Genomic DNA, 27,416 nt, shown 5'->3' with positions numbered 1-27,416 from the left:
ACACATGAACTTTAATGACATCCCATTCTTAATACACAGGCTTTAATATGGAATCAGCCCACCATTTGCAGCTATAACAGCTTCAACTCTTCTGGGAAGGCTTTCCACAAGGTGTAGGAGTGTGCTTATGGGTATTTTTGACCATTCTTCCAGGAGAGCATTTGTGAGGTCAGGCACTGATGTTGGACAAGAAAGCCTGGCTCGCTCGCAGTCTCCACTCTAATACATCCCAAAGGTGTTCTGTCGGGTTGAGGTCAGGGCTGTGTGCAGGCCACTCAAGTTCCTCCACACCAAACTCGCTCATCCATGTCTTTTATAGACCTTGCTTTGTGCACTGGTGCCTGCACACTCATGTTGGAACAGGAAGGGGCCATCCCCAAACTGTTCCCACAAAGTAGGGAGCATGAAATTGTCCAAAATGGCTTTGTGTGCTGAAGCATTAAGAGTTCCTTTCACTGGAACTACAGGGCCAAGGTCAACCCCTGAAAAACAACCCCACACCATAATCCCCCCTCCACCAAACTTTACACTCGGCACAATGCAGTCAGGCAAGTATCATTCTCCTGGCCAGACTCGTCCATCGGATTGCATGATTCGTCACACCAGAGGATACGTCTGCACTGTTCTAGAGTCCAGTGGCGGGGGGCTTTACACCCCTGCATCCAATGCTTTGCATTGCACTTGGTGATGTAAGGCTTGGATGCAGCTGCTCGGTCATGAAAACCCATTCCATGAAGCTTTCTACACATTGTTCTTGAGCTAATCTGCAGGCCACACAAAGTCTGGAAGTCTGTAGCTATGGACTCTGCAGAAAGTTGGTGACTTCTGCACATTGTGCGCCTCAGCATGCACAGACCTCTACAGGCTAGACAACGGCACCTTGACTGCCATTAGGTATCGGGATGAAATCCTTGGACCCATTGTCAGACACTATGCTGGTGCAGTGCATCCTGGATTCCTCCTGGTGTACAACAATGCCAGGTCTCATGTGGCGAGAGTATGCAGGCAGTTCCTGGAGGATGAAGGAATTGATACCATTGACTGCCCCACTCACTCGCCTGACCTCAATCCAATAGAACACCTCTGGGTGGGACTTTATGTTTGGGTCCATCCAACGCTGCCAGGTTGCACCTCAGACTGTCCAGGAGCTCAGTGATGCCCTGGTCCAGATCTGGGAGGAGATCCCCCAGGACACCATCCTTCGTCTCATTAGGACATTGTCAGACATGCATACAAGCACATGGGGGCATACAAACTTCTGAGTATGATTTTGAGTTGCTGCAATGAAATTTCTGCAAAATGGACTTGCCTGCCTGCCACATCATTTTTTCACTTTGATTTTCGGGGTGTCTTTGAATTCAGCCCTCTGTAGGTTGATCATTTTCATTTCCATCAAGCGATGTGCCATCCTATCGTTCCTAACACATTACCATATCAGTCCATATCAGTAGAGATAGCCAGCAGGATTTTTTTCTCCATTGAGATCTGATGTGTTTTCAAAGTGTTCCTCTAATTTTTTTGAGCAGTTTTATATTTGTAAATTAGACAAGAAGGAGTCAGTGCCTCACCAGCCGTGAACCTCACCGCATGTCACTGAGTATCACCAAGTAGTATGCCATATAAAAAATAAAAATGAGGTGAGTATGGCTTCTTTATTCCAAAGTGAGGGGAGGCAGTGTCAGTAAGAAGATAGTGAAAGTGAAAGCCTAAGCTCACAACTCCAACAGTGTCCCACTGAGGCTGCTACAGGCTCCTCCATTTGTTTGTACGTGTGCGCGCTGGACGAAAAAATGCAAAGAGGTGTGTCTGTTTATATGGCTTCCTCTGTGAGAGCAGAGTTCTGTCATCACGCCTGCGTCTGGGTCACACGGAGGCGGCTTTGTGGGCTTTATTTTTATCACACCTCAGAATTGCTGGAGTTGATATTTCCTGCGTGGGTTTTTGGTTAAAGCTCTTCCAGCTTTTTGCGTCTACAGCGGCCGTGTGTGTGTGTGTGTGTGTACAAGTATGTGTATTCATATGACTTCCTGATATTGGCAGAGTGCAGAAGCACTCTTGGCCTGGAGTCAACACTGACTCTCACACCTGTCTGAGACAAAGGACGCCTTGTTAAAAACTCTCCGCGAAAACCTCTGCCAAGTTGGTGGGCCTGTCTCTTTCATTATTATTATTATTATATTTTTTAAAAAAATTGGCATGTTCAGCATTCAGGTCTGGACTAAAAAAGAAAGAAAATGTTTACATAGATTCAGGCTGCTGAAGCCAAGTTGTAAAGGGATTTTTCATGTGAGCTCCATTCGGCTTTTCTTTTTCTATCCCTCGAGGGTCATTGGATGTAACCGGTGTTGTGCTTTGCAGCCCGTTTGTGTCTTTCTGCAGTTTCTCAGCCTTCTCCGCAGGTGCCAGGCTCCTCACCCTTGATTGCTATTCAGTTTCTCCAAACTTCGTGCTTCCTCGTGTGTGTTTTTGACCCTTTGCCTTGACCTTGAACTTGGATTTTACCTCACCCTTTTTTTTGGCTTTGGTTTTTGACTGAGTTTTCTGCCACCATTACCTGTGAATGATCTCTCCTCAAAAACAAATGCTTTTGCTATTACTTCTACTGCGAACAATAAGGATGTGATTGATAAAAACAACTGTAAAGCCAAGTTTGAAAATGTGGTGCAACTTTGGGATGCATTCAGGGAATTTAGTTAACTGGTTTCAAACTTTGAGAATTTTTCATTTTTGTTTCATTTCAAGCATCATTGTCGTTATTCGAATCCTACTATGTGATATCATCTACTGTTGAATTCGGCTCTTATATTGTACTGGGGGGGGGGGTTCCTGTGATGATGCGGGTTCGCTCCATGCTCCCATCTGACTTCAGGGAGCTCTTGAACCCGACACTGTCGGTAATGTCACCAGTGAGCTAGACAGTGAGGCACAACAAAGCAAGGGGATGGTGCAAAAAGTGCAAAAGTGCTTTTATTTAAAATCAAAGTGTCCAAATTAAAGTGCAGTGCATCAAAAATCTTGAAATAAATAATCCATTAAAACAGAGGTGAATCCGTGGAGGTTAAAATCCAATAAATACATCCTTTTAAAAAAGCAATGAGGTTAAAATAATGGCTAGAAGCAGTCTTTCTTTAAAAAATCCGGCGCATACTTCTTTAACCCGGCTACTCCCCTGCTTCTCTTTTCCCGGGCCCCGCAACAGGGGAGTCGCCCTACCAGCAAAATGCAGCTCCTCCTATACTGGTCCAGTAGCCCTCCAATCCCTGGCTACGTTGGGCTCCAGCCGGACCGAGACTTGGGTTTCTTACCCCAGCGGCCAGGACGCTCACACTGGGGCTCAACACGCCAAAAGCCTCCACGACTGCCACTGCCTTCTTGGCCTTATGCGGCGAGTCGTCCATGATCCTGGTCACTCCTGCTCCTCTGAACAGCTCAGCAGGAGTGACCCAATCCATCCACACGGAGTGTCGGTCAAACATACTCTCAGGGCTCTCCTTCCAGCTGCCTGCCTTGGCTCAAGTGAGCCTGCTGTCGCTCGCACCGGCTCCCCACTTCTCCAGCCTTCGCCTCCCTTAACCTCTGTCCTTCTCTCTTAACTTTTTTCTACCCTCCTAGCCGCCTTGCGCTTCTATTTATTACGGGGACGTGGATCAGGTGTGGCAATTAGCAGCTCCCGGCACCAATTACGGATGCGGACGACTCCTCGCCTGTGCACTTTAGTGAGGACCGTCCGCATCACGCATCATCCGGGAACCACACATACCACGCACCCTCACTAAGCCGCAAGGGCGGCGATTATTTATTTAAAAAGTGGCCTTTTTGACGTGAGCTGTGGACCCGCTACACCACAATTCCCCCCTGCTCGCTTTGCTTGCCAACCCTGCTGGCCTGTACTATGTGCCAGCCACTTTACGTCTCTGCCGCTCACACTGTGAAGAGGGGGGCTGAATGCACCCCAAGGAGACCTCGTCACTCCTCCAAAACCCAATGGGAAACAAATAGTTTTTTTTAACCTCCTCTTTGCTCGATCAGCTGTTGGCTTGCTGCTGTTGCTGTGCCGTGTGATCTGCATCTCGTGCGGCACTTCGAACGTTTAAAAACCTGTACAGCAGCTATCCTACTCTTTGTCTTTTATTTCCGACCCCAGGCGTGGTTAAATCTCTTGGCACAAAGTCTTGTCTCGTGGGATGTGAGTTCTTGATATTTTTTACTTTATAATTTAAAAACAGAATCTGAAAATCTAACAACATTGCATTAAAGTTCGATAAATTCTGAAAAGAACGATACCAAACGTATATATGTAGGTTTTAAAATAAGCCAGATTTAAAGCGTGACAAAAAAAATGTGACATAAAAACGTCACCGTTGCCCTTTTAGGCTTAGGATTTTATATATAGAGAGTAGATTGAGGATAACTTGTGTTCTGTTCTGTGTATTGTATTGTATTTTTCTTGAAGCCCACTGCCCACTGGGGTCTCTCTTTGAACTGCCTTTCCCAAGGTTTCTTCCATTTTTCTTTTGGGGAGTTTTCTTTGTCTTCTTACAGAGTCAAAGCTGGGGGGCTGTCAAAAGGCAGGGCCCGTTAAAGCCCATTGTGGCACCCCTTGTGTGATTTTGGGCTACACAAAAAATATATTGTATTGTACTGTATCGTATTATTGCAGATGCTCATATTTGGGGTCTGTTTTGCCATCAAGAGCTATTGGACATGTAAAATAGGTGTGACTAAATGGGGGTACGCTGAAGAAGACAAGACAGACCCCTTACCCAGAATAACATCAAGGCTTTCCAAATAGGAATGAGGAAGGGTATTTATTAAGAAAATATAAAATACACAAGGGAAGGTAAACAAAAGGAGTGAACACAACAGAAAAGATGTTAACAAAAAAATAACAAAGGCTAAACCACCCTGGAGTCTTTCTCTAATCTTCTGATTCCATCCAGCACTCCAGAAGAGGTCATCCATCTGGGGCTAAGCATACTTGGGCTTGGCCAATACTTGGAATGGAGACCATCTAGGAAAAGGTTGGGTTGCTGCTGGAGGAGATGTTGGTGATGCAAGCAGGGGTCACTTACCCTGTGGTCTGAATGTAGATCCCAGTGCCCCAGTGCAGTGATGGGGACACTGTGCTGTAAAAATGGTGCTGTCCTTTGGTCCTTTGGATGAGATGCAAAAATCGAGGTCTAAACTCCCTATGGTTATTAAAGATCCTTCAGCATCCTTCATAAACAGCAGGGTGTACCCCAATGTCCAGGCTAAATTGCCCACCACATCCTTTGGTAATTCTAGACCCCTAATTACCCACTGCCTCTAACTGGCTAACCATCTCACACCCCTAGCTTTTCCAATGTGAAAGAGTGGTTCAGTGGTGAATGCAGCTCCCTTATGGATCCAGTTATGGTTTGCGGTGGAGAGCCCTCTGTTCCCATACCACATGCATTTCTGAAAAGGTCATCCACCTGAACCTAAGCATGCCCAGGCCTGGCCAATACTTGGATGGGAAACCATCTAGGAAAAGCTTGGGTTGCTGCTGAAAGAAAGAGATGTTAGTGAGGGTGTGCTTACCCTGTGGTCTGAATGTGGATGCCAATGCCCCAGTGCAGTGACGGGAACACTGTGCTGTAAAAATGACACAACCTTCGGATGAGACATAAAAAACCGAGGTCCTGACCTTCTGTGGTCATAAAATATCCCTCGGCATCCTTTGTAAAGAGTAGGGTTAAATTGGCTAAGTTACCCACCGTGGCCTAGTCATCTCCTGTCTCTAACTGTTTCTGTCTCTCTCACCGCTTCACCACCTAACAGCTAATGTATGGTGAGCATACTGGCAGAAAAATGGTTCTCATTGCATCATCCAGGTGGGTGCTACACATTAGTGGTGGTTGAAGTGGCTCCCCACTCACTAAGCACTTTAAATAGTGAGAAAACTGCTGTATAAATGTAAAGAATTATTATTATTATTATTATTAACTAGCTGATTACCCAGTGGCTTCGCTCACTGAGTGCAAGGGAAAAAAATAAAATGTAGTATTTATAAAATAAGTTTGTTAATTGCCAGTTTTATTATTCAACAAATAAAGAGCATTTACAATAACATAGAAATCAATATAAACAACATTATTGACATCATTATCATATGAGAATATGAAGTAATATATAAGAAGCACATTGCATATAAATATAAATTATTAAACAGTAAAATATTTTGATAAAAGAATTTGAACAACATATAAGAAGCGTATAAATTATTAAACAGTAAAACATTAACATTTAAGAAGTAAAGATACATTGAGTATACTACTGCAGTGGTTTCGGGTAAACTACATTTTTTGTTTTCCCATTACGTGCATAAATGTATAAATTTTTGGTGTACCTACCCGAGAACACGCGACATATAACTGACATTGTGGGAGAAGCATGGATTTTAAACACGCGTTGAGTTCATCCGCTGGTGTCCCTCGTGGAATAACTGGTAATGTTTGAGGACAATCTTCTGCGAGTAAAACGACAGTACCTCCCATTATTTTGGTAGGATCTCTGAGATCTTGCATTGTTCGGTTCAAGGCTTCATAAGCTCTTTTATGTGCCGTGGTGCACTCATCCCAAACTATTATCTTTGAATGTTGCAAGACTTTTGCCTTTCCAGAGCCCTTGCGTATGTTGCAAATTGGATTTTCGTTGTGAGAGAGGTTTAATGGTAATTGCAATGCCGAATGTGTCGTACGGCCTCCATCTAATAATGTAGAAGCGATTCATGATGACGCTACAGCCAGAGCTATGTCCACCATTCGCTCTCTCGGCAAGAATCAGGTTTATTAAGAATGTTTTTCCTGTTCCTCTCTGGTCATACGTAATTTCCGTTTCAAACGCAAAAAGAATTTTATACATATAGATGTGTGTCTGTGATGGTCCAGGTTAGCTCCACTAGGAGCCACTTGAACCCGGAGCTGTCAATAACACATCCAAGGATGAGCCACAGAAGGTGAGGACACACACAGTTAAGAGGTGGTGTAAATGTGCTTAGTGCTTTTATTTCCCACCAATCAAAACCCAAACGGTCAAACACGGCTTCAAATCCTCAGTGTGCAAAAACAATGCAGTGTATTCATCTTAAAAATCAATAATCCAGAATAAAAACAAGTAAAAAGTGAATATTTTGCAGGTTAAACAGTCCAAAATTAAAAAATAAATATTCACATCAATGTTAAAGTCAGGGGCAGAAACATGTCCTTTAAAGCACAATCTGAGCCATGGTGCTGCCTCCCTAAAAACTTCCAAACAGGCATAGTTAACCATTAAATCCTGACTGTGGTCCCCTGCTGCCTGCAGGATGCCATGCTGAGCTTTGCTCCTACTTCCACCGCTATTCCTTCAGAAGTGTATGGTTGCTCCAGCCATCCCAAAGGTGCTCAACTGGAGTGACCTCTCCCCCTCAAACGCTAATTTTTGGGACCACTCCCGACTGCCTGCCTTCACTCCTGCAGCTTTGTTTCTTCCATGATGCTGCCCTTTCTTACTTTTAATTTCATTTTTTCACCTTCTGTCTCCTCCTTTCTTTTCGTCATTGTTCTCCCCTGGTCTCACGCTTCAGTTTTCTTTTAAACTACTGTGGGACGCAGGTGCAGCAGTCATGATGACTTCAGTGCTAACAAGGGAACAAGTCAATTCCGCACATGAATGTGGGATCGGCCATTCCCACATCGGCCTCTGGAGCCGCTCAGCCACACCAACTACTCTCCACATGGAAACCCCAGCGTTCATTTAAAATGCACATACCACAGACCCACTACACCACAGTGTCTTAGCCACATAAATGAGCATTTACTAAATAAAATACCTCCATCCTACCTCCCTACCTTCCTCTATTAAGTCCACTGGCCTCGTCTTCCACCTCATCGGATGAGTGCTTTCTTCTGCCCCACTCCTGACTCATAGCTTGTCTGACTGATGGTGGTGGAAGTCCATTTAAGACTACGGCCACACTACTACGTTTTCATTTAAAAATGAAATTGCCATCAATCCACATTAGCGTTTTCACATTGTCTACATTTACGCAAAAATAACTGATGCACAGCATGGCATAAAAACCTTACTCAAAACCAGCGATCCTTGAAGGGATGGTAGCACCGGCAGCCAAGGGACTCATCAGGTGCCTGAAGTGGAAACAAATGTTCTCTGTTTTTGTCGTCTTCTTGGTTCTTTTCCCGATGCATTGCACATTTTATCCGAACGACATCCCCTTTGGAGATTTGAATGCAATGATATTCATACAGTAAATTAGATTGGGGGGGGGGGGGGGGGTTCCCCTTTAGAGTTTTGATTGGGATGATATTCGTACATTTGATTGGAAAGCAGGGAGGTGCGTGTCTCCCTTGAAGGTTACAATGGGATATGCCGGTATGCAGCCATTTACTGCAATGAAAAAAGGAGAACCGCTAACCCTCTTCAAGATCTGGATTTATCGCAAAACTGTAGTGACCAATAAATTACCTACCTTTTGCGCATGTACACGATATTTAAACCGTATAAAACATAACTTAAATTCATATAGGTGAGCAACACAACAAGTGCCATGGAAAGCAACTCTTCAATGCTCACCAGTTTGAAATATGTTTTTTATCCGTGAAGAGTCACCAATCAGGGTTCTGTTGTAATCGGCAGGATACCATCAGGGAGGGGCCAGATTATAAACTGGAACAAATCGTAAACTGAGTTTTCACCCATCCACACAACAATGTTGGTGTGTTTTCAGACATATACCACTCTGGATGGTGTTTTATGAAGTCTCGGTGGGGGGGTTGAAAATACTGGGATAATGTGGATAAAAGGTGAAAATGGAAACTAAATCTACTCTCCAGAGTACTTCCAGTATGACTCCCAACTATCAGGTATCAGGTAGCACTTCCAGATCATTTCTTCTCCCAACAGAGACTTTAAATCCCAAGGCCTTCTGTGAGACCCTTAGTTCAATACTGCTACTGACCACTAGTGGCCAGGTGTAATATTACACCCATAAAGTTCAACCCCAAATGCTATTGGCATGACAACCTGGCCAGGTAAGGACATCCTGTCCAGGATGAGTGCTGCCTTGCCATTCTCTCCATTCTCCTCCTTTCCCTCCCTGATGCTCTACCCATGTGTTGTTCCTGCCTTGCACCAGTTAACATTTACATTTACATTGATTTGCATGGCAGACACTTTTATCCAGAGTGTCTTACAAAAGAGGCCATTATAATTGAGCAAACATCAATGTGTGGGATTGTTTGGGACACTGCAATGTTACAGAATTGACCATCACAAGTGAAAAGCTCAGAACAAAATGTAAATGAGTTACAATTCCCAAGTTACAAGAACCTATCAAAGCAATTATCCGTTAGATAGAAATTCACTTCTGGGACAGACTTCTGGAATTGGTATCATCTGACCTGGCAGCCTGGATAAATGGGTTAGGAAACTGAATGGAATGGATGGAAATAACCTTGATCAAGATAAATTTGAAACAGTAATTGAGGTTGTCGGGAAAGTTTTACGAAAAACAAGTTTGAAACTTCAACATTGCTTTTTTAAATGGTAACTTTTTAGAATTTCAAAAAAAATTGTACAACCCACTCCTTTGAGATGCTGTGATTACAATGTAACTTTCCTGACAACATTCCTTGGAGAAGAAGTGTACAAAATTTCAAAGAAAGTGGTCCACTGGGGGCTGAGTAGTTTCAATGTAAACAGGCAGACAAACATGATGACAACAATATATGCTTTGTGATGTGTGCAAATGCATTTGATACTAACAGAACAAACTTATGATAATTAATATTTGACTTTCTGAAGGCCAATGTTAAATCTGAGGATTTTTCTGTAGAGTATGGCAGGATTGTTAAGGCTGATGGTTTAGATCCTCCTTAAACATTCACTAGTTGGATTGAGTCACAGGACAGGTCGCATTGCATGACTTTTACAGCGATTTTCAGTTATAACCTTCATTTTGAATTTCCCTATGAGATTAAAAATGTGTATCTAATCTAATCTACATAATATTAGCAAGTCAGAGGTAGTGGGTGGTGTGCTTTGTTGAAGCTGATCACATAATGTGACATGTCTGTTGTCTATTTCCAGCTAGTCTGTGACTTGGTCTGATGAAATCAAAACCTTTTAATTTTGTTTTAAGTCGTAGGGTCAGGCTGTGTGTTCATGAGAGCTGACAACCAATGAATGATCGTCTGGAAGTGCAATGCATATAATGTAGCGACAAGGAATAAGGAACGCAGCACCACACAAGAAGCTCTGCTTTCGGATGCCTGGCGTTTTACATATCACAACAGAATGGAGAGAGGAAAAAATAAAAAGATACTGAGATTGCACCTTACCGCACCATACTTATTAACCCATAATACAGCATAGGCATTGGCTGCAACAGACAGGAGCAGGCATAAATGTGCCAGAAGGTTGGCACAAAGTTAGTAAATGTTACATGCTTAGCAATTTTTAAGTCCAGCGATGAGATCAGCTGCAGGGTTTGGCAAATCTGACATACCCTATGACTAGAAGAAATGTCTCAGTATTCAAATGTGGACCTCTAGAGATCAAAGACCATTCACAAATTAATAAGTGGATTTTTTTATTGTTATTTAGTGTTAAATGATATACAGTTTTTGGTTTATATTAATGAATAGCCATGCTCAGCAGCTCCGCCTGCGTAGTAGTGAAACAGGACAGTGAGGAGGGCCCTGCCCGGCTCCCCACTCCTGACATCACGCTTCCTCCTCCCCTAGGCATGCAGCCTCTATCTCGGATTAGCACGAATATATCGCTCCTGCAAGCAAACTATGATTCTTAGCATGATGACAGAAGTCGCAAAAATCAACTGGAATGTTCAAGCAAATTATAGAAAAAAACCCAATCTAAATCCGTTAAGTAGTTCTGTCGTGAAAAGCGGACAGACAGATGTTGGATTTTATGCATATAGAGAGACCACTAATGGCTGGCTGCACGTGAATACACTTGACTTACAGTTTTCCTCTTCTTTCTCTGTACGTTTACCATTCATTTGCTCAGAGGTTGATGCGCTTGCTGCTTTATGAGCTGCTCTTCTTTTCTCCACCCTATTGACCCGCATCTTTTCTCCTTCCATCGGCATCTTTTCGTGTTAAAACTGATTAAGTCAGTGTTTGTGTTGCAATTACTTAGTACGTTTTCCTTAATTTTTCACTTAACCTGGCACTTAAGTCTTCAATCTGCCTCAAGAATGATTTAAGATATGAAGAGGTAGAGGAAGTGGCAGCGAAGGTGGTAGGGATGAGAACGACGCCCATACACATGCGCCGCACAGCCACCCTGCTGCGCACTGCCAAGAGTTGATTCTGCAATAAAATAAAAATAAAAAGAGGAATAAAAATTATCACCCCGAAAGCGGACAGTAGATATCACGTAGTATATGTGTACCAAATTTCTGGTCAATAGGTCGAACGGTTTGCAAGCTACAGGTGATTTAAAATCCTGGACAGACAAACAGACAGCCACAGTAGCGTATTATACAAGAAGATTATATCCATTATAATAATTCTTACTTTTACTTACTGCATTGGGAGACAATGGGCAGTGTTTGGTTCAGTTTATCATTAGGGTCCTATCTACATGGGATTTGCATGATCTCCTTTCTGTACTTCTACTCTCTACACAAATGGATGACTGTGAGACCTTTATACAATCTCCTCAAGGGTTTTCCTTTGCATACTCCTCAAATGACTCGAGAACCTGTCGCATTTCCAGTGATTTTCAATTGTCGACTTCATTTACATAATCTTAGCAAGTCGGAAGCAGTCAAGTCTCAATCGTGCAGTTTGACATCCCCAATCCAACCAGTCTGGGACTCACCTTGATAAAATCATACAGGTTTGATTTAGTAGTAAATCATAGGGGCGGGCGGCACGGTGGCGCAGTGGTAGCAATGGTGCCTTGCAGTAAGGAGACCTGGGTTCGCTTGCCGGGTCCTCTGTGCTTGAAGTTTGTATGTTCTCCCCGTGTCTGCGTGGGTTTCCTCCGGGTACTCCGGTTTCCTCCCACAGTCCAAAGACATGCAGGTTTAGGTGCACTGGTGATTCTAAATTGGCCATAGTGTGTGCTTGGTGTGTGGGTGTATGTGTATGCACCGTGCGGTGGGTTGGCACCCTGCCCAGGGTTTGTTTCCTGCCTTGCGCCCTGTGTTGGCTGGGATTGGCACCAGCAGACCCCTGTGACCCTGTAGTTAGGATATAGCGGGTTGGATAATGGATGGATGGCTCATAGGGGCAGGCATTGTGTGCATGTGAGAGCTGACAACCAATGAGCATTCGTGTTACAGTTTAATGTGTAGAATGCAGCTAAGAGGAATGAGGGACGTCGGTGTTTTGGACCTTGCAAACAGAAGACACACTTATGTGTCTGATGTCTCACGACAGAATGGAAAAGCGAAAAACAAAATGGACAATGGTTTACAGCTGAACTCGCCATACGTGGAAAGCATTTGTATAGCACCAGCTCCGTCAGGTAGCACAATATTGGCTGTCGGAAGAAAGGGGTGAGTTTGTGATACTTTGGAAACGTGAAACTGTCATGGAGTCATCGAATTTGTCATCCCCTTTGATTTCCAGTTATGTAATAGATAGATAGATAGATAGATAGATAGATAGATAGATAGATAGATAGATAGATAGATAGATAGATAGATAGATAGATAGATAGATAGATAGATAGATAGATAGATAGATCCTTTATTAATCCCAGGGGGAAATTCACAAGCAATGAGATCAGTAATCAAGTTTGACACCCCCCCCCACCTCCAACTACAGGTCTTATAATGTAATGCCATCTTAGGACCACCTCCTTTTATAAGTACAACCAGAATAGCATCATAAAACAGAATAATGCCATGGTAATTATCAATTAAAATCAGATGAGTAAAAACTTTGCATGGTGGGAAATAAAAGGGGGGAAAAAAGAAGCCAGCATACATGAACAACTCCTCGCCCCCCACATCCAGAGCTCGGTACTTTTGGAAGCTGGCATAAGGGCGAGTGTGGCTGCACAATTCCTGCACAGCCCTTGAAATGCAGGACTTGTTTATGGAGTGTCATGCCGGCAGGTATCTAGTGTGAATCTAAATTTCAGATATTTGGCAGTCTGCCCCTCTGGGTATGAAGGCGCCGGGGTGGACATTTTTTTTTTTTTTATCGTGTGCCCATCAATTCTTCATGTTGCCGGACCGAAGTAGTCATCGTCACACTTGTAGACGTAACCAGCACTTTGTGAAGCAGGGAGCTTCCTGTTTAACATTGACGGCTGTTTTCTGATCCCATTTCCATAAATAGACGGGCAGGGCAGGATTTGCGGGTAGGGTGGAGGGGGGGAGAGAAGCTGAGGGGGACGTCTGCCAAAGTAAATGATTATTAAGTAATTCAAGACCATTTCTTCCCCTTTGTATTGCCGACATGTCACAGATTAATAACAGCAGCTGCTTCGGCTTGGTTACAGGTTCTTCATTTTCAGTAAATAAATGTTGTGGGAAGACTGAGAATGTGACAGGGCCAGAGCCGTTGTGTCATGTCTTGGTGGGGGTGGGGGGTGTTTGTGGTGACACACTGAACAGAAGATCTGGCTCTCGGATTGTCTGGATTGAGTTTAAGTGCAGGCTTCGCAAGCCTCCGACTTCTGAGGTCTCCTTGTTTCTTGCGCTGGCGCGAGATTAAAGCAGCAGATTCTTTGCATTTAATTTGCCCCCTCCCTTGTTTTGCAAGCCCTCGCTGCCATGGCTCGGTGCGGCATGTTTTTGACATTAGCTGCCTTCTGCTGTGAACTTCTTACTCCTAGAACTCTCTGGCTTTTTCTAATGCCTTTTCAGCCACCATCAGATTCATTTTAACAGAAAAAAACACTTTTTATCACTAATGCTTTTGTCAATTTGAAATTCTGAAATTATATTCATGTATCTGAAACAGGGTATGGTGGCTGGCAGAGGCAAGCCCTTACCAATGAGGTGAGGATAGCCACCTATTATGGTCAGTACAGTGGGCCGGCAGATTAAGAACTCACCGATAAGCAGAGGTCAGCTACCTGTACTGGGCAATGCATCAAGAAGGCCGTCTAATTACTTACCAGTAAGGTGGGCCAGATGCCTGGCATGGTCAGTACAGTGAGCTGGCAGACAAAGCACTCACCAATAAGCAGGTGTCAGCTACCTGGGCTGGTCAATGCAGCGTTCTGGCACAGTAATGACTTACTAATAAGATGCAAACAGCTGCCTGGCATGGTCAGTACAGTGAGCTGGCAGAGTAAGCACTTATGAACAAGAGGTCTATGCAGTGGTCTAGTGGACATATGACTCACCAGTAAGACGGGGCACCTACCTGACATGACCAGTACACTGAGCTGGCAGATTAAGCATTTACCAGCAAGGTGTAGTCACTCAGAGTGGTCAATGCAGTGTGCTGACAGACTAATGCATTACTAGTATGATGGGGCCAGCTGCCTGGCATGGTTAGTACAGTGAGCTGGCAGACTAAGCACTCACTGATAAGCAGGTGTCAGCTACCTGGACTGGGCAATGTAGCAAGAAGGCCGTCTAATTACTTACCAGTAAGGTGGGCCAGCTGCTTGGCATGGTCAGTACAGTGAGCTGGCAGACTAAGCAGTCACCGATAAGCAGGGCTCAGCTACCTGGACTGGTCAATGCAGGGTCCTGGCACACTAATGACTTACTAATAAGATGGGGCCAGCTGTCTGGCATGGTCAGTACAATGGACTGGCAGATGAAGCACTCAACGACAAGGTGTGGTCAGCTAACCGGAGTGGTCAACACAGATATCTGGCAGACTAATGACTTACTAATAAGGTGTAACAGCTGCCTGGCATGGTTAGTACAGTGGGCTGGCAGACTAAGCACTTATGAATAAGGTGGGCCAGCTTTCTGAAGAGGTTTATGCAGTGGTCCGGTGGACTGATGACTTACCAATATAATGGGGGCACCTACCTGGCATGGCCAGTACACTGAGCTGGCAGATTAAGCATTTACCAGCAAGGTGTGGTCAGTCACTCAGAGTGGTCAATGCAGCTTTCTGGCAGACTAATGAATTACTAGTATGGTGGGGCCAGCTGCCTGGCATGGTCAGTACAGTGGGCTGGCAGATTATAGCACTCACTGACAAGCAGGGTTCAGCTTTCTGAAGAGGTCAATGCGTTGGGCTGGTGGACTAGTAACTTACCTATGAGGTGGACCCAGCTGCTTGGCATGGTCAGTACAATGGACTGGCAGGTTAGCTACTTACCAGTGAGGTAGGGGCAGCTATCTGGTGTGGTCAGTGCAGAAGGGTGACAGACTAATAACTTACCATGGAGGTTGAGCCAGCTGCTTGGCATGGTCAGCACAGTAGGCATTTACAGGTACGGCTGGGCCAGTATAGAAAAGTGTATTCTTAAAATTGGTAATCTTTGCGTATTAGAAAAGTATTATAAACACATGAGAAAAGTAGACACTATATTTTACTAAGCATTAAGATGTAAGAGTTAGGATTAAAAAGACTTATGCCTACATATTTTTTATTATTCTGTATGAGCTTGAAACCACCAATAGTTCATTAATCCAAAGGTTAGACATACAGGAGAGCTGGAAGGGATGGGACCCTCACTTAGAGAGGGAATGTGAACTCTTTGGCTGTAAGTAGCAAGTGAAGAGCTAGTAGGGAGTAAGGATAGGCCTGGTCAGACAGAAAAGATGGACAGGGAGGGGTTTGACACCCAGTCAGCTAAAAAATATTGGTAGAATTAATTAGAGCCAAGATTAGATCAGTGAAATGATAGGAGTCAGATGAGGATGAATAATGGCTTGTATGGTAAGAATTGTAATAAATGTAAGAGATGCCTATGGCTGCTCGTTTATGTGCGCCGTACAATAAATCTTGATTCTGCTGTCTGTCCTGAGACTCCGTGTGCCTTCATTGGGTCTGAGGTTGCCCTTGCCAGACTACTTCAACACCAGCTAACAGGCAGACTAATAACATCAATGAGCTGAGGCCAGCTGTCTGGCAGGGTGGGTACAGTTGGCTGACAGACTAAGTGCTTACCAAGGGGGAGGGGGTAGCTACCTGAAGTAGTCACTAAAGCCCACTTCCAGACGAAGCACTTACTGGCTAAGATGGGCCCAGCTACCCAGACAGGTCAGTGTAGCACCCTGGCAAAAAAATAACTTCACCAGTTAAGGTCAGGGAAGCAGTCTGGCATGGTCTCTACTGTGGTCTTGCAGACTAAGCATTTATCCGATGAGGTGGGTCCAGCTACCTGGAGTTGTCAATACGGTGGGCTGGCTTACTAAGTAGTTAATTATGAGGTAGTGATAGCTACCTAACAGACAAAGTAGGTGTTGCGGGAGGTGGGTTTAGCTATTTGGAGTGGTCAGTGTCAAAGGGATTGACTGACTAACCACTTATGAAAAGTGATCCAGTGAAGTGGTCAGTATAGCAGGCAGGTGGACTATGGGCAAGGTATATGGGCAAGGTGTGGTCAGATACCTGGGTGGACAATACAGCAGACTGGCAGACCAAGAACTTGTGGATGGATCGCTGCCAGCTCTCTTGGAGTGTTCAGTGCCACAAGCTGACAGACTAAACACTTGTGAATGAGTTGGAGCCACCTAGTTGGCACTGTCAATGGAGTGAGCTGGCAGACTAAGCACTTAGCAACAGGGTGGGGCCAGTTACTTGGAGTGGCTGGTATTGCAGGCTTCAAGTGGCTTAGGCCAGCTACCGATAGTGGTCATTGCTTTGGGCTGAAAGACTTTGCACTTATGGATGGGGTGGTGCCAGCTACCTGGAGTGGTCAAAGCAGCAGGCTGGAAGACAACACTTGCCAACAAAAACGTGGCTATCCACCTGCAGTGGACTTGCGGTCTAATCACTTACTAACAAGGTGAGGTCAGATACCCAGAGTGGTCGGCACAGAGGTGTTGTGGTGTCCCTGGTCCACCTGCTATGGATCCTCACACCAAAGCACTGTGATTTATTGGTTTTTAGTACTGGCCTAAAGCCTGGCTTAGCCTGTACTCCCTTTCCACAGAGGCACACCAAAAAATGCAGTTGCTTAAACAGGGAGAGGTGGCTCCATAGTGTGCCTTTTGTCACAACAGTTACTAGCAAGGTGGGGCCACCTACATGGAGCAGTCAAGATAGCAAGCTGGCTTACTAAACACTTAACAGTAGAGTGGGACCAGCTACCTGGAGTGGTCAGTACGTTAAAATGACGGACTAAGTAGTCAGCAAATGGGTGCTACCTAGATTGACAGTGACCAGAAAGAGATGGTGAGCCTTTCCACAGTCTTCTGTAAGGTACTTTTCAAGGTGTTGGTCAACTCAGTTGGGAAGAATCTACATAGGAGATCTATCTGTGACTGCCTCTGCAGGAGGGAACACTGACATCCAACATGCTTAGCAGATGTTGAGGAGATGCCAAGAGTGTCAGGAGTCAGCAAGAAATGACCTGTTGGAGAGGAACTGGCCAGAGTAAAGAACATGAGTGCTACCTCTCTAGTGTATGTGATGGGAAGAAGGTGAGGTGATGCAGCACTGGAGTTTAAGTGAATGTTCAGTTGATTTGAAGTTGTTTCCCCTTGGCCCCTAAGAGAAGGGAAATTCGCTTAGGTCTGCTATGGCTAATGTGATTGCCTGTGTCTAATAAATACTCTAATCCGTGAAGGTGCTAAGTTGCTCATTCCACATGGCCTCTTTGTCTCTTCTATCTTTGTGCTAAGCCCAGTGTTGCTGGTAACCATTACTTATGGAAAAATGCATATCCATCCATCCATCCATTATCCAACCCGCTATATCCTAACTACAGGGTCATGGGGGTCTGCTGAAGCCAATCCCAGCCAACACAGGGCACAAGGCAGGAAACAAACTCCGGGCAGGGCGCCAGCCCAGTTTTTATTAAAATATCCAGTTATGAAGGAAAAACTGCAGAAATGGTCTGTTATCCCTTCATCAGATCTGGAACGTGCTTCTTATCATTTAGGGCCGTGGAAGCCCAGATTGATCTCAGAATCAGAAGCAAGGCAGGAAAAAAGCCAAGATGGCGTGCCAGTCTATTACATGACACACACATTCATACAGCCCACTCATATGTTGCCAGTTTAAAGTCATCAATTAACCCTTACCTTTTGTGAGAAGAAACAGGGGGCAGTAGGCACCATTCCACACTTAACATCCCACACCACCACACCGCGACTCCTTTCGCAAGCGCCCATCCGGTTTACAACCTTCGGTTAGTAATATAGATGATATTTCTTCACGCAGCGGCTTCCCACCAAGGCGCATATTGCGCTGTGGCGCTCCCCCCACAGTCAGACGCAGTGGCTTCCCAGTGTCAGTAGGTGGCCCCCAAACAACACAACCTGTTCAAGCAGTCGGTGTCAGCGAAGGCAACAGACTCACATCTCCACAAAACGAAACCGCTTTAGTACAGATATGCTTATTGGATTAAATGACATTTCCCCAGACACACCCGCCCTCCATGATATGTCATCCATCCACATATCGGACGGAACAGAAACTGATTGCCATTCTAGGATTTCCGATTCTCTAGCGAATCGCGGGTTTACTTGTTTTATATAATTATAATACAGGACATATGGGGTCTTCAAAAACTACTGAGACCCCTTCACTTTTTTTACATTTTGTCATGTTGCAGCCTTGTGCTAAAATCATTTCAATTCATTTTCCATCATCAGACAACCCTCAATACCCCAGAATGACAAAGCAAAATCCGGATTTTTAGGAATTTCTGCAATTTTTTATAAAAATAAAAATCTGAAATATCACACTGACACAAATATGCAAGCACAATACCCATTCGTTATTTTAGGTGAATTGAAGCATCTTTGGCAGCAATTCCAGCCTGGAATCTTCTTGGGTCTGACGTGACAAATTTTCACACACCTGGATTTTGGGATTTTCTGCCATTCTTCTCAACAGGTGTGGTCTCCTGCTGCTGTAGCCCACCTGCTTCATGGTGTTGTGTGCTCAGAGATGCTTATGTCAGTTACTGTTGCCTTTCTATCAGCTCAAACCAGTCTGGCCATTCTCCTCTGAACTCTGGCATCAACAAGGCATTGTTGCCCAGAGAACTGGATATTTTCCCTTTTTCAGACCATCCTCTGTAGACCCTAGAGATGGTTGTGCATGAAAATCCCAGTAGATCAGCAGTTTCGGAAATGCTCAGAGCAGCCCGTCTGGCACCAACTGCCATGCCACATTCATAGTCACTTCAATCACCTTTCTTCCCCATTCTGATTCTCAGTTTGAACTTCAGCAGGTGGTCTTGACAATGTCTACAGGCTGAAATGCATTGAGTTGCTGCCATGTGATTGGCAGTTTAGATATTTGCGTTAACAAGCAGTTGAACATTTATCTCTTTATATATAAAATCCAATGCCTGTCTCTCTGTATGTCCACTTTTCACGAGAGAACTACGTAACGGATTTAGATTGGGTTTTTTCTAGAATTTGCTTGAACATTCCAGTTGATTTTGCGACTTCTCTCATCGTGCTAAGAATCAGAGTTTGTTTGCAGGAGCGATATATTCGCACAAATCCGAAAGACAGGCTGCGGGCTGAGGGGAGGGGAAAGCGTGATGTCAGGAGTGGGGAGCTGGGAAGGACCCTCCTCACTGTCCTGTTTCACTACTATGTGGGAGGAGCCGTGGGGGACGGCTAGTACATGTTGACTCCTGATTATCTTGTCATCTTCTCAGCTTCTCCACGGCATGAAAGCTCTCAGTCCTCCTTCCTGCCACCAGATCCCAAATCACCTTGGTAGTCAAAACTCTTCTGGATTCAAATCCCACCCTGGTGACTGTCTATGTGGAGTGTGCATGCTCTCCATGTACGATGTACTCCGGTGGACATCCATAATACATTTTTGTTTAGTTAACGTGTGATTCAACAAAACTTTTAAGTGTCTCTTGTTATGGATGCAATCATTCAGTTATTACCAGTGTAACTACAGTATAACTAAGCATTACTGCTGACTAACCTGAAGAAATGCATTTTTCTCTGCTTTCAGATTCACGACAAATGCAGACATCTCCATCATGGTCCTATGATCAGTCTTACCCGTACCTGGGGCAGATCTCCACACCGTCTGTTCATCCGACAACTCCAATCTCTCCCAGCAGAGCAAGCAGCATGGCCTCCCTCACAGACCTCTCCAGCAGGCTTTCAGGTAAAAATGAGAGGGACTTTAAGCACATGGATCTGAAAAGGTGACATGATTGAAATGTTTAAAATTATATAATGAATTGGCACAGTTTATCCAGGCGGCCATTTTAAAATCAGATCAACAAGGTTGGAGTGGTGGCTCTGAGTTTAGGGATCTGCACCGGCAATTGGAAGGTTGCTGGTTCAAATCCCATAAATGCCAGGACTGACTCTACTCCGGTGGGCCCTTGAGCAAGGCCATTATCCTGCAAGTGCTCTGTCCTGGGTATGACGTCAATCTACATTCAGGTCTGCAAGCCGGTCCTCCAACTTACAGGGAAAACTTAGGGGTTGGTGGCAGGATTGGCCACCATAAAAAACCTCACATGTTCCAGTGTGGTGCTGAGGTGTCACCTGCTGCACTTGGTTGCAATCCAGGTGGTTTGTCATGTGGTGGGTGCAGCAACATGCTATCAGTGCATGCCCCTAACCTCTCTCAATCTCTATCAACAAGAACATGGGGACACAGAAAATTGTAAAGGGTAAACTTGGCACAAATGTTAGAAAGTTATTCTTCATACGGCGAACCTCAGACATGTGGAATAAATGACCAAGTAGTGTGGTACAGCATAAACTTTAGGGACCTTTACATTTTGTCTTGACATTATTTTGGAGAAATTAGGGGGCTGTGAGTAGCAAGCTGTTTTCGTCAAGACTTTTATAATGAAATTTCCTAACCCTAAACTGAAAACTCCCAAAAAAAACCTTGTAGGGAAAAATGGAAGAAACCTTGGGAAAGGCAGTTCAAAGAGAGACCCCTTTCCAGGTAGGTTGGGCGTGCAGTGGGTGTCAAAAGAAGGGTGTCAATACAATACACAGAACAGAGCAAATCCTAAATACAGTATAAAAATAAAAATTTTAGAAGTACGGAGCAGAATTTAACAGTAGATGATATCACATAATAAGATATGGATATATTTAGAGTCCTGTATACCTCATCCATCAAGCTGCCTCCCCCATTTGGCCATTCTACGGCTGAAATAGCGCTGGGCCAGCCAATCCAATGAAAGGACCCTCTTTCCCACAATTCCTGCGATCCTCCATCAGGGATAACTTTACCTTAGGCAGGCAAAACAACTTGGCACGTGGGCCGTGGCACCAAGTGCCACTTTTGAGTACCAAGAAAAGAAGCAGAATAGGTGAGGTTTAGTATCCAATTCTAACTATCATGTTACTTATGTTTTAGTGCTAATGACTAACAACAGAGATGCAGTCTGTACAGTTAATCAGCAGCTCTAGTCAGGGTATGCTAAACTGAAGTAGTGAGTCTTCAGCCGGGATTTAAAAGCTGAGACCGAAGGGGCATCTCTTATAGTAGCAGGCAGACCATTCCACAGTTTAGGGGCCCTGTAAACTAAACGCTCGACCTCCCATTGTTATTTTATTAATCCTTGGAATCATAAGCAGACCGGCATCTTGAGATGTTGATGTGCACTCTGGTTTGAAAGTCATGATAAGTTCAAACAAGTAAGCTGGACCATGGTCATTTAATGCTTTATATGTTAAAAGGAGGATTTTGAAATCTGCCCTAAACTTAACCAGGAGCCAGTGTAAGGATTTAATGTATGTAATGTACGTATGTGTGTCTGTTCTTGAGTTTGTATTTATCTGCTATGATGCTGATCATCTCTGCATTTTCATTTTGTTTATTTGTTGGTTCTTTCGCAGTCATTTTGTGTTTCTGGCGGCTATGATGCGACTTGGTTGATAGTCATGCACATATCATGTGACCCATGATGTCACAGCGGCCATGACATATAAGATGATCCCTCAATTAATGCAGTGTCCAAACTTAACTCTTTCAGGGCGGATGTCGACTTGTGGACAGGAGGGGTTGACAATGGCAACCAACTGTAAACGTTGACAAAACCCACTTTTATGTTTTAGTTGGACTTTATTTGCTAGAAAGAAAGTTAGCTTCATTGGTTTGACTGAGATTCCCTGTGCTCGTGTGAGTAGCGAGGAGCAAACAACGGCAAAATTGGCACTTACATCTGGCGAGAGATCGAAGCGAATGCGCAAAGCAAAATACTCCGTGGACAACGTTTTGTATATTTTCACTGAATTGAACTCTGACTTGTCGGACTCGGATTTTGGTACAAGTTATTAAAAACAGACATGAGGTACCAGCATCAGGCTGATCACATTACTAAACAGTTTATGTAACTGTCACGCCTATGGCAATGGAAGGGCCACCACTTAGAATGACAAGAGGTGGAAACCAGATTGCAATGCCCTGTGACTGCAATACGCCCATGCCACCCCTGCCCCATGTAGACAGCATGACAGCCAGGCTGCCACACATTCCTCATGAACAGTACACGGCCACGGACATTTTAAATTGATTTCTGTGTCAAACCATTGCTTTGTGGACTTTTCAGAAAACTATGGTTTTTGGAAAAAATATTCAGCCCTCAAAGAGTTGAGAAGACTTTTCTGGAGAACAAGCTATAAATTAAGCAGGGATTAGATTCTAGTTTCGATTTAGCTTTGTCCTTTAATTTCGAATTCGAGTCTCCACAAAATCTGTAGAATCATCTTAACGATTCTGTCCCAACCTCTGCAAAACCTGACTGCTCTTGTAAAAATGCCTGAATGAAAGACTTTTAGATCTCTCACACAGTTTTTTTCTGCCTTATTTTGAAAATGGCAGGCCACAAGTGCCGGAGAGGCAGAGAAGAACTGGAGGCGATTAACGAAAATAAAACCAACCAAAGTCAAAAATTGAAACATTTAACAAACTCCCGTCTGTAATTCCAAGCCAAAATACTGTATGTGTACCCTAAATTTCTACTGAAATCACCATTGTACAGATTTGTTTTTTAACCACAATCTTCTCTGTGCTTACCATTTGATCTATGTCCTGAGTCGGTTTCTTGAGTTAAACTAGGAGATGCGTGCAAAAGGCAAAACAAACAAAAGTAAAAATAAAACGAAGCGACCAAATCCCAGACAAGAGGCAAAAGTCAATTACACTGGTCAACAAGCATTTTGCTACTGGGATTCTTTCACCACTTGCTGACTCCAAATCTGTAAACAGTTTTCATCCAGCACATCCAGTTTTTAGTTATGATGTTCCAGGTCTTGGACAACTAGGGTGACTGGACAGTAAAGGCGATGCTTTTCAGCATTTAAGAAATAAGTTTGGTCTCAAGAAAAGTGAAGCCAAAATTAAGGAAGATGTTTTTGTTGGCCCTGAAATCCGTGAACTGATGCTCTGCGATGAGTTCAAAAGGAAACTGTAGCCAACTGAATCAGCACCCTCATTCGTGCAGGTTGTCCAGAATTTTCTTGACAGTCACAGAACAGAGAATTATACTGAGTTTGTGGAGAATATGCCGAAAGTATATTAGCTTACGGGAGCCAGAATGTCACTGAAGACGCATTTTTTACATTCTCATCTCGACTTTTTTCCACCAAATCTAAGCGATGTCAGAGATGTACAGATATAAAGGTGATGAAAAACCGATATCGGGGAAAATTCACTCCAAACATGATGGGTGACTACTGTTGGTTCTTGCAAAGAGAGATGGATGTGCAGTACAAACGCAAAGCGCGTGCCTTCAACATTTTTGGGCACACAGACCTCACTTTTATATTGAGGTAAATTGACATAAATATGCTTTAACGTGTCTCTGGTGTCATCTTCTGGTTTTGTTTTCAGAATAAACACATCAAAACAATTTGGGTGGGACATAGTCCAAACTCCAGATATCGTGTTGATATATTATATTGATATTCAAAAGTGTCAAAACGTCAATGATGTGTATTTCAAAAACCTGACGTGCTAGCTTAATTCCAATTTCATAAATGAAATCAGTGTAAAACAGTTAATAAAGAGATGCTCTGAAGTTCCCAGAAGCAAAAAAAAATATTTTTTTGTAGACCAGTGTAATCAGGCAATAAGTCGAAAAACAGGCAAGACACAAATAATAAATATATAAGAGAGTTCAGAAAGGTGTAGAACGTTTTATCCACAGATCGGATAAGGCTCAGTGCAAAAAGTCTGACCTTTTATCCCGTCTGCTGATTAATTCAAAGTCACGACCCCGGAGACCACGCCCTTAGAAACATGGGATGTGACCTTGACAACAGTACACAAAATGGCTTCCTTAACAGGAAAAGGCTGTAAGACCTCAAATTTCAGCCCTAATCACGACAATCTACATGTCAGTAATGTTATTATGGACACACAGAGTGCTCAGGGATTATTACGAGTACAAATTGACATGGAGATGATAAGAAGTTGAAGAAACTGTTGTCAAAAGGGGATAGTGAGGGTCAAATTACAAGAAGTCGAAATGAGACTGAGCAACCACAACCAAAGGGCGAAGAAAAACACTTAAGTAAATATTGAAAAGTTCAAAAGCAAAGTACCAAACCCAGCTCTAGGGTTTAGAGTAGGACTTTAGAGACCTTTAAATCTTAACTTGATCTTATTTTGGACATTCTTGGTGATCGCTGGGCCGAATTGGATGTTCTCGTCACAGTTCTTCTAATCTCTACTTGAATGAAAGTTAACTAGCATTAAAGAAACCGAGATTTTGCTTCCATAGACAGATGACCATATTTATATGTCACTTCCTGTGACATCAGAAGGTTAAAGAATTGCTCCTCCTTTCCATACCTGCTCCTCAGTAATCAGGTTCTGGTGAAAGTGATGGTAATGATAAGGTGGACAAGAAGAGTGAGAAAGGAGATTTGAGGATCTCCCTCACCACCACGATCATTTGATAAGATTTGTTATGTTACCTCCAAAGATGTTCACCAAATGTTTTCTTTCTTTGCTTACTTTCACCAGCTCCAGAACTCACAGCCTTCAGTGATGCCCGGATGAGCATCGACCGTCAGTTTCCCACTCTCCCTCCTCTTCCGGACAGCCGATTCTCTGACCCTCGTATGCACTATCCCGGAGCTTTCACCTATACCCCAACTCCAGTGACCACTGGAATTGGAATTGGCATGTCGGCCATGACGGGCGCTGCTCGATATCACACGTACCTGCCACCTCCTTACCCAGGAGCATCTTCTCAGGGCCAGAGTGGTGCATTCCAAACTGGCACCTCACCTTACCACCTCTACTACAGCACATCAACTGGATCGTACCAGTTCTCTATGATGTCTGGGGGCGAGCGTTCTCCACCGCGCATCCTTCCACCTTGTACCAACGCCTCCACTGGTTCAGCACTCCTCAACCCGAATCTCCCAAGCCAAAGCGAGGTGGTGGAAGCCGAAGGGAGTCACAGCAACTCACCAATTAACATGGCAACTGCAAGTCGGTTGGAGGAGGCCGTATGGCGGCCTTATTAACCAGCAATTGTTGGAGATGAAATACAAGAGACAGTTTTAGCAACTGCACTGACCTTTTTAAACTAATTATTTACAGATGACTTAAACTGGGCTGGAAAGCATCTTTTTCATTTTATTGTTGGAATATTTTTTCCCGTCAATTGAGCCTGTATATACTGTATAAAAAACAATGCCTGAGATGCCAGAACTGTGAACACTTACTTTACAAGTACTGTGAATCAAGGCTTTTACTTGTCTTTTTTTTATTGAAAAATCTAACTTTTTCCACGGAACTTCATTTATTTTTTGTTTTTTTATTTAACGTCGTCAAGATTCCTGCCAATGTTTTTTGCTTGCAACCGTGGCCTACGCCTTTTCAAGGACCTCGCCAGGCTTTCATAAGCATTTACCTGCATGACATGCAGCTCTCTCTCTGTTTCTCAGTAAAAATTTGTTAGCGGAAAAAGGTCCCAATGTATCGTTTAATTTGCACAATGCCATGTGAAATTTGAGTGTCCTTTCTGAGGGACAAAAAAAAACGAAAAGAATGTGTTGTATTATTTTTCAAGGTTTATTTTTCACTAAGTGTAATTTCGAGATTAAGAGTATTTTGTAGCATTAGAACAGAAAGTGACACACGACGTTGAGTTTCAATCAACTGCATGTGGATGTACTATGCCAAACATCTTATTTCTGTTAAACATCATTGCTGTACTCTTCTATTTCCACAAAAGTATTTTTTTATTATAAATTACTGGAAATTTGGCACATTTAACTCGGTTGTGTACTTAAAAGGTGAATTTTCAATACATACTGTAGATTTGTTTTCTTTTCATGAATTGCAGTTTCCGTCTATGCATTTTTTCTTTCTTTTTTTTTTTTGTGGTCTTTCTTGCCACTGGTAGTCCTTGGTCAAACCCCAGGTGGGTAACAGAAAGGTCATTGGCGATGTGGCCATATTTGTATTTATTTGTACAGGATCTGAAGAAGACCACTGTTCAAGGTAAATTGATGGAATTTTTAACTCAAATAAATGGCTGCATTTCCCAAAAGCTTTGTAGCACTAAGTACTTTATCTCATACTTAAGATCACTTGTTAATTAGTGAGTGTTTCCCAAAACCTTTGTAACTAAAGAAGTGCTTAATGTTGCTCATAAACTAATAAGTGAACTGGCCCAATTTGTTATTTTTAACGTTGTTCGTAAATTGATGAATAAACTGACCCATTTATTTTTTTTAACATTATTCGTAAATTGATGAATAAACTGACCCATTTATTTTTTTTAACATTATTCGTAAATTGATGAATAAACTGACCTATGCCCAACTTGTCATTTTTAACGTTTGTAAATTGATGAGTGAATTGATCCATTTGTTATTTTTAACGTTGTTTGTAAATTGATGAGTAAACTGAACCAATTCCCACTTATTTTTAATGTCATTCATAAATTGATGAACTGACCCACTCATTATTTTTAACATCATTCGTAAATTGATAAGTGAACTTTGACCCACTTGTTATTTTTAAAGTCATTCATAAATTGAAGAGAGAACTGACCCAGTCGTTATTTTTAATGCCGTTTGTAAATTTATGAGTGAACTGTGACCCACTTATTATTTTTAAAGTTGTTCATAAATTGATGAGACAACTGACCGACTTGGTATTTTTAACGTTATTTATAAATTGATGACTAAATGCACCCACTTATTTTTTAACATTGTTCGTAAATTGATTAGTAAACTGACCCATGCCCAACTTGTTATTCTTAACATTTGTAAATTGATGAGTGAATTGACCCATTCATTATTTTTAACGTTGCTTGTAAATTTATGAGTCAACTGACCCATTTGTTATCTT

At 43.2% G+C, this 27,416-nt stretch overlaps 1 protein-coding gene across 3 annotated transcripts in view; it reads left to right on the top strand.

Moving 5' to 3' along the window:
* The window catches only part of runx1 (RUNX family transcription factor 1), a 301,136-nt gene extending 274,526 nt beyond the window's left edge, over window positions 1-26,610 (top strand). For all 3 annotated transcript variants that reach the window (XM_051927227.1, XM_051927228.1, XM_028800922.2), the window contains exons 6-7: window positions 20,076-20,234; window positions 25,071-26,610. In XM_051927227.1, coding sequence (XP_051783187.1) covers window positions 20,076-20,234; window positions 25,071-25,579 — 668 coding nt within the window. In that variant the 3' untranslated portion in view covers window positions 25,580-26,610. The remainder of the gene's footprint in view (window positions 1-20,075; window positions 20,235-25,070) is intronic.
* The last annotated feature ends 806 nt before the right edge of the window (window positions 26,611-27,416 follow it).

The sequence above is a fragment of the Erpetoichthys calabaricus genome, chromosome 4 (genome assembly GCF_900747795.2).
Source record: "Erpetoichthys calabaricus chromosome 4, fErpCal1.3, whole genome shotgun sequence".
NCBI lineage: Eukaryota > Metazoa > Chordata > Cladistia > Polypteriformes > Polypteridae > Erpetoichthys > Erpetoichthys calabaricus.
This window is presented reverse-complemented; position numbering and strand designations above follow the sequence as displayed.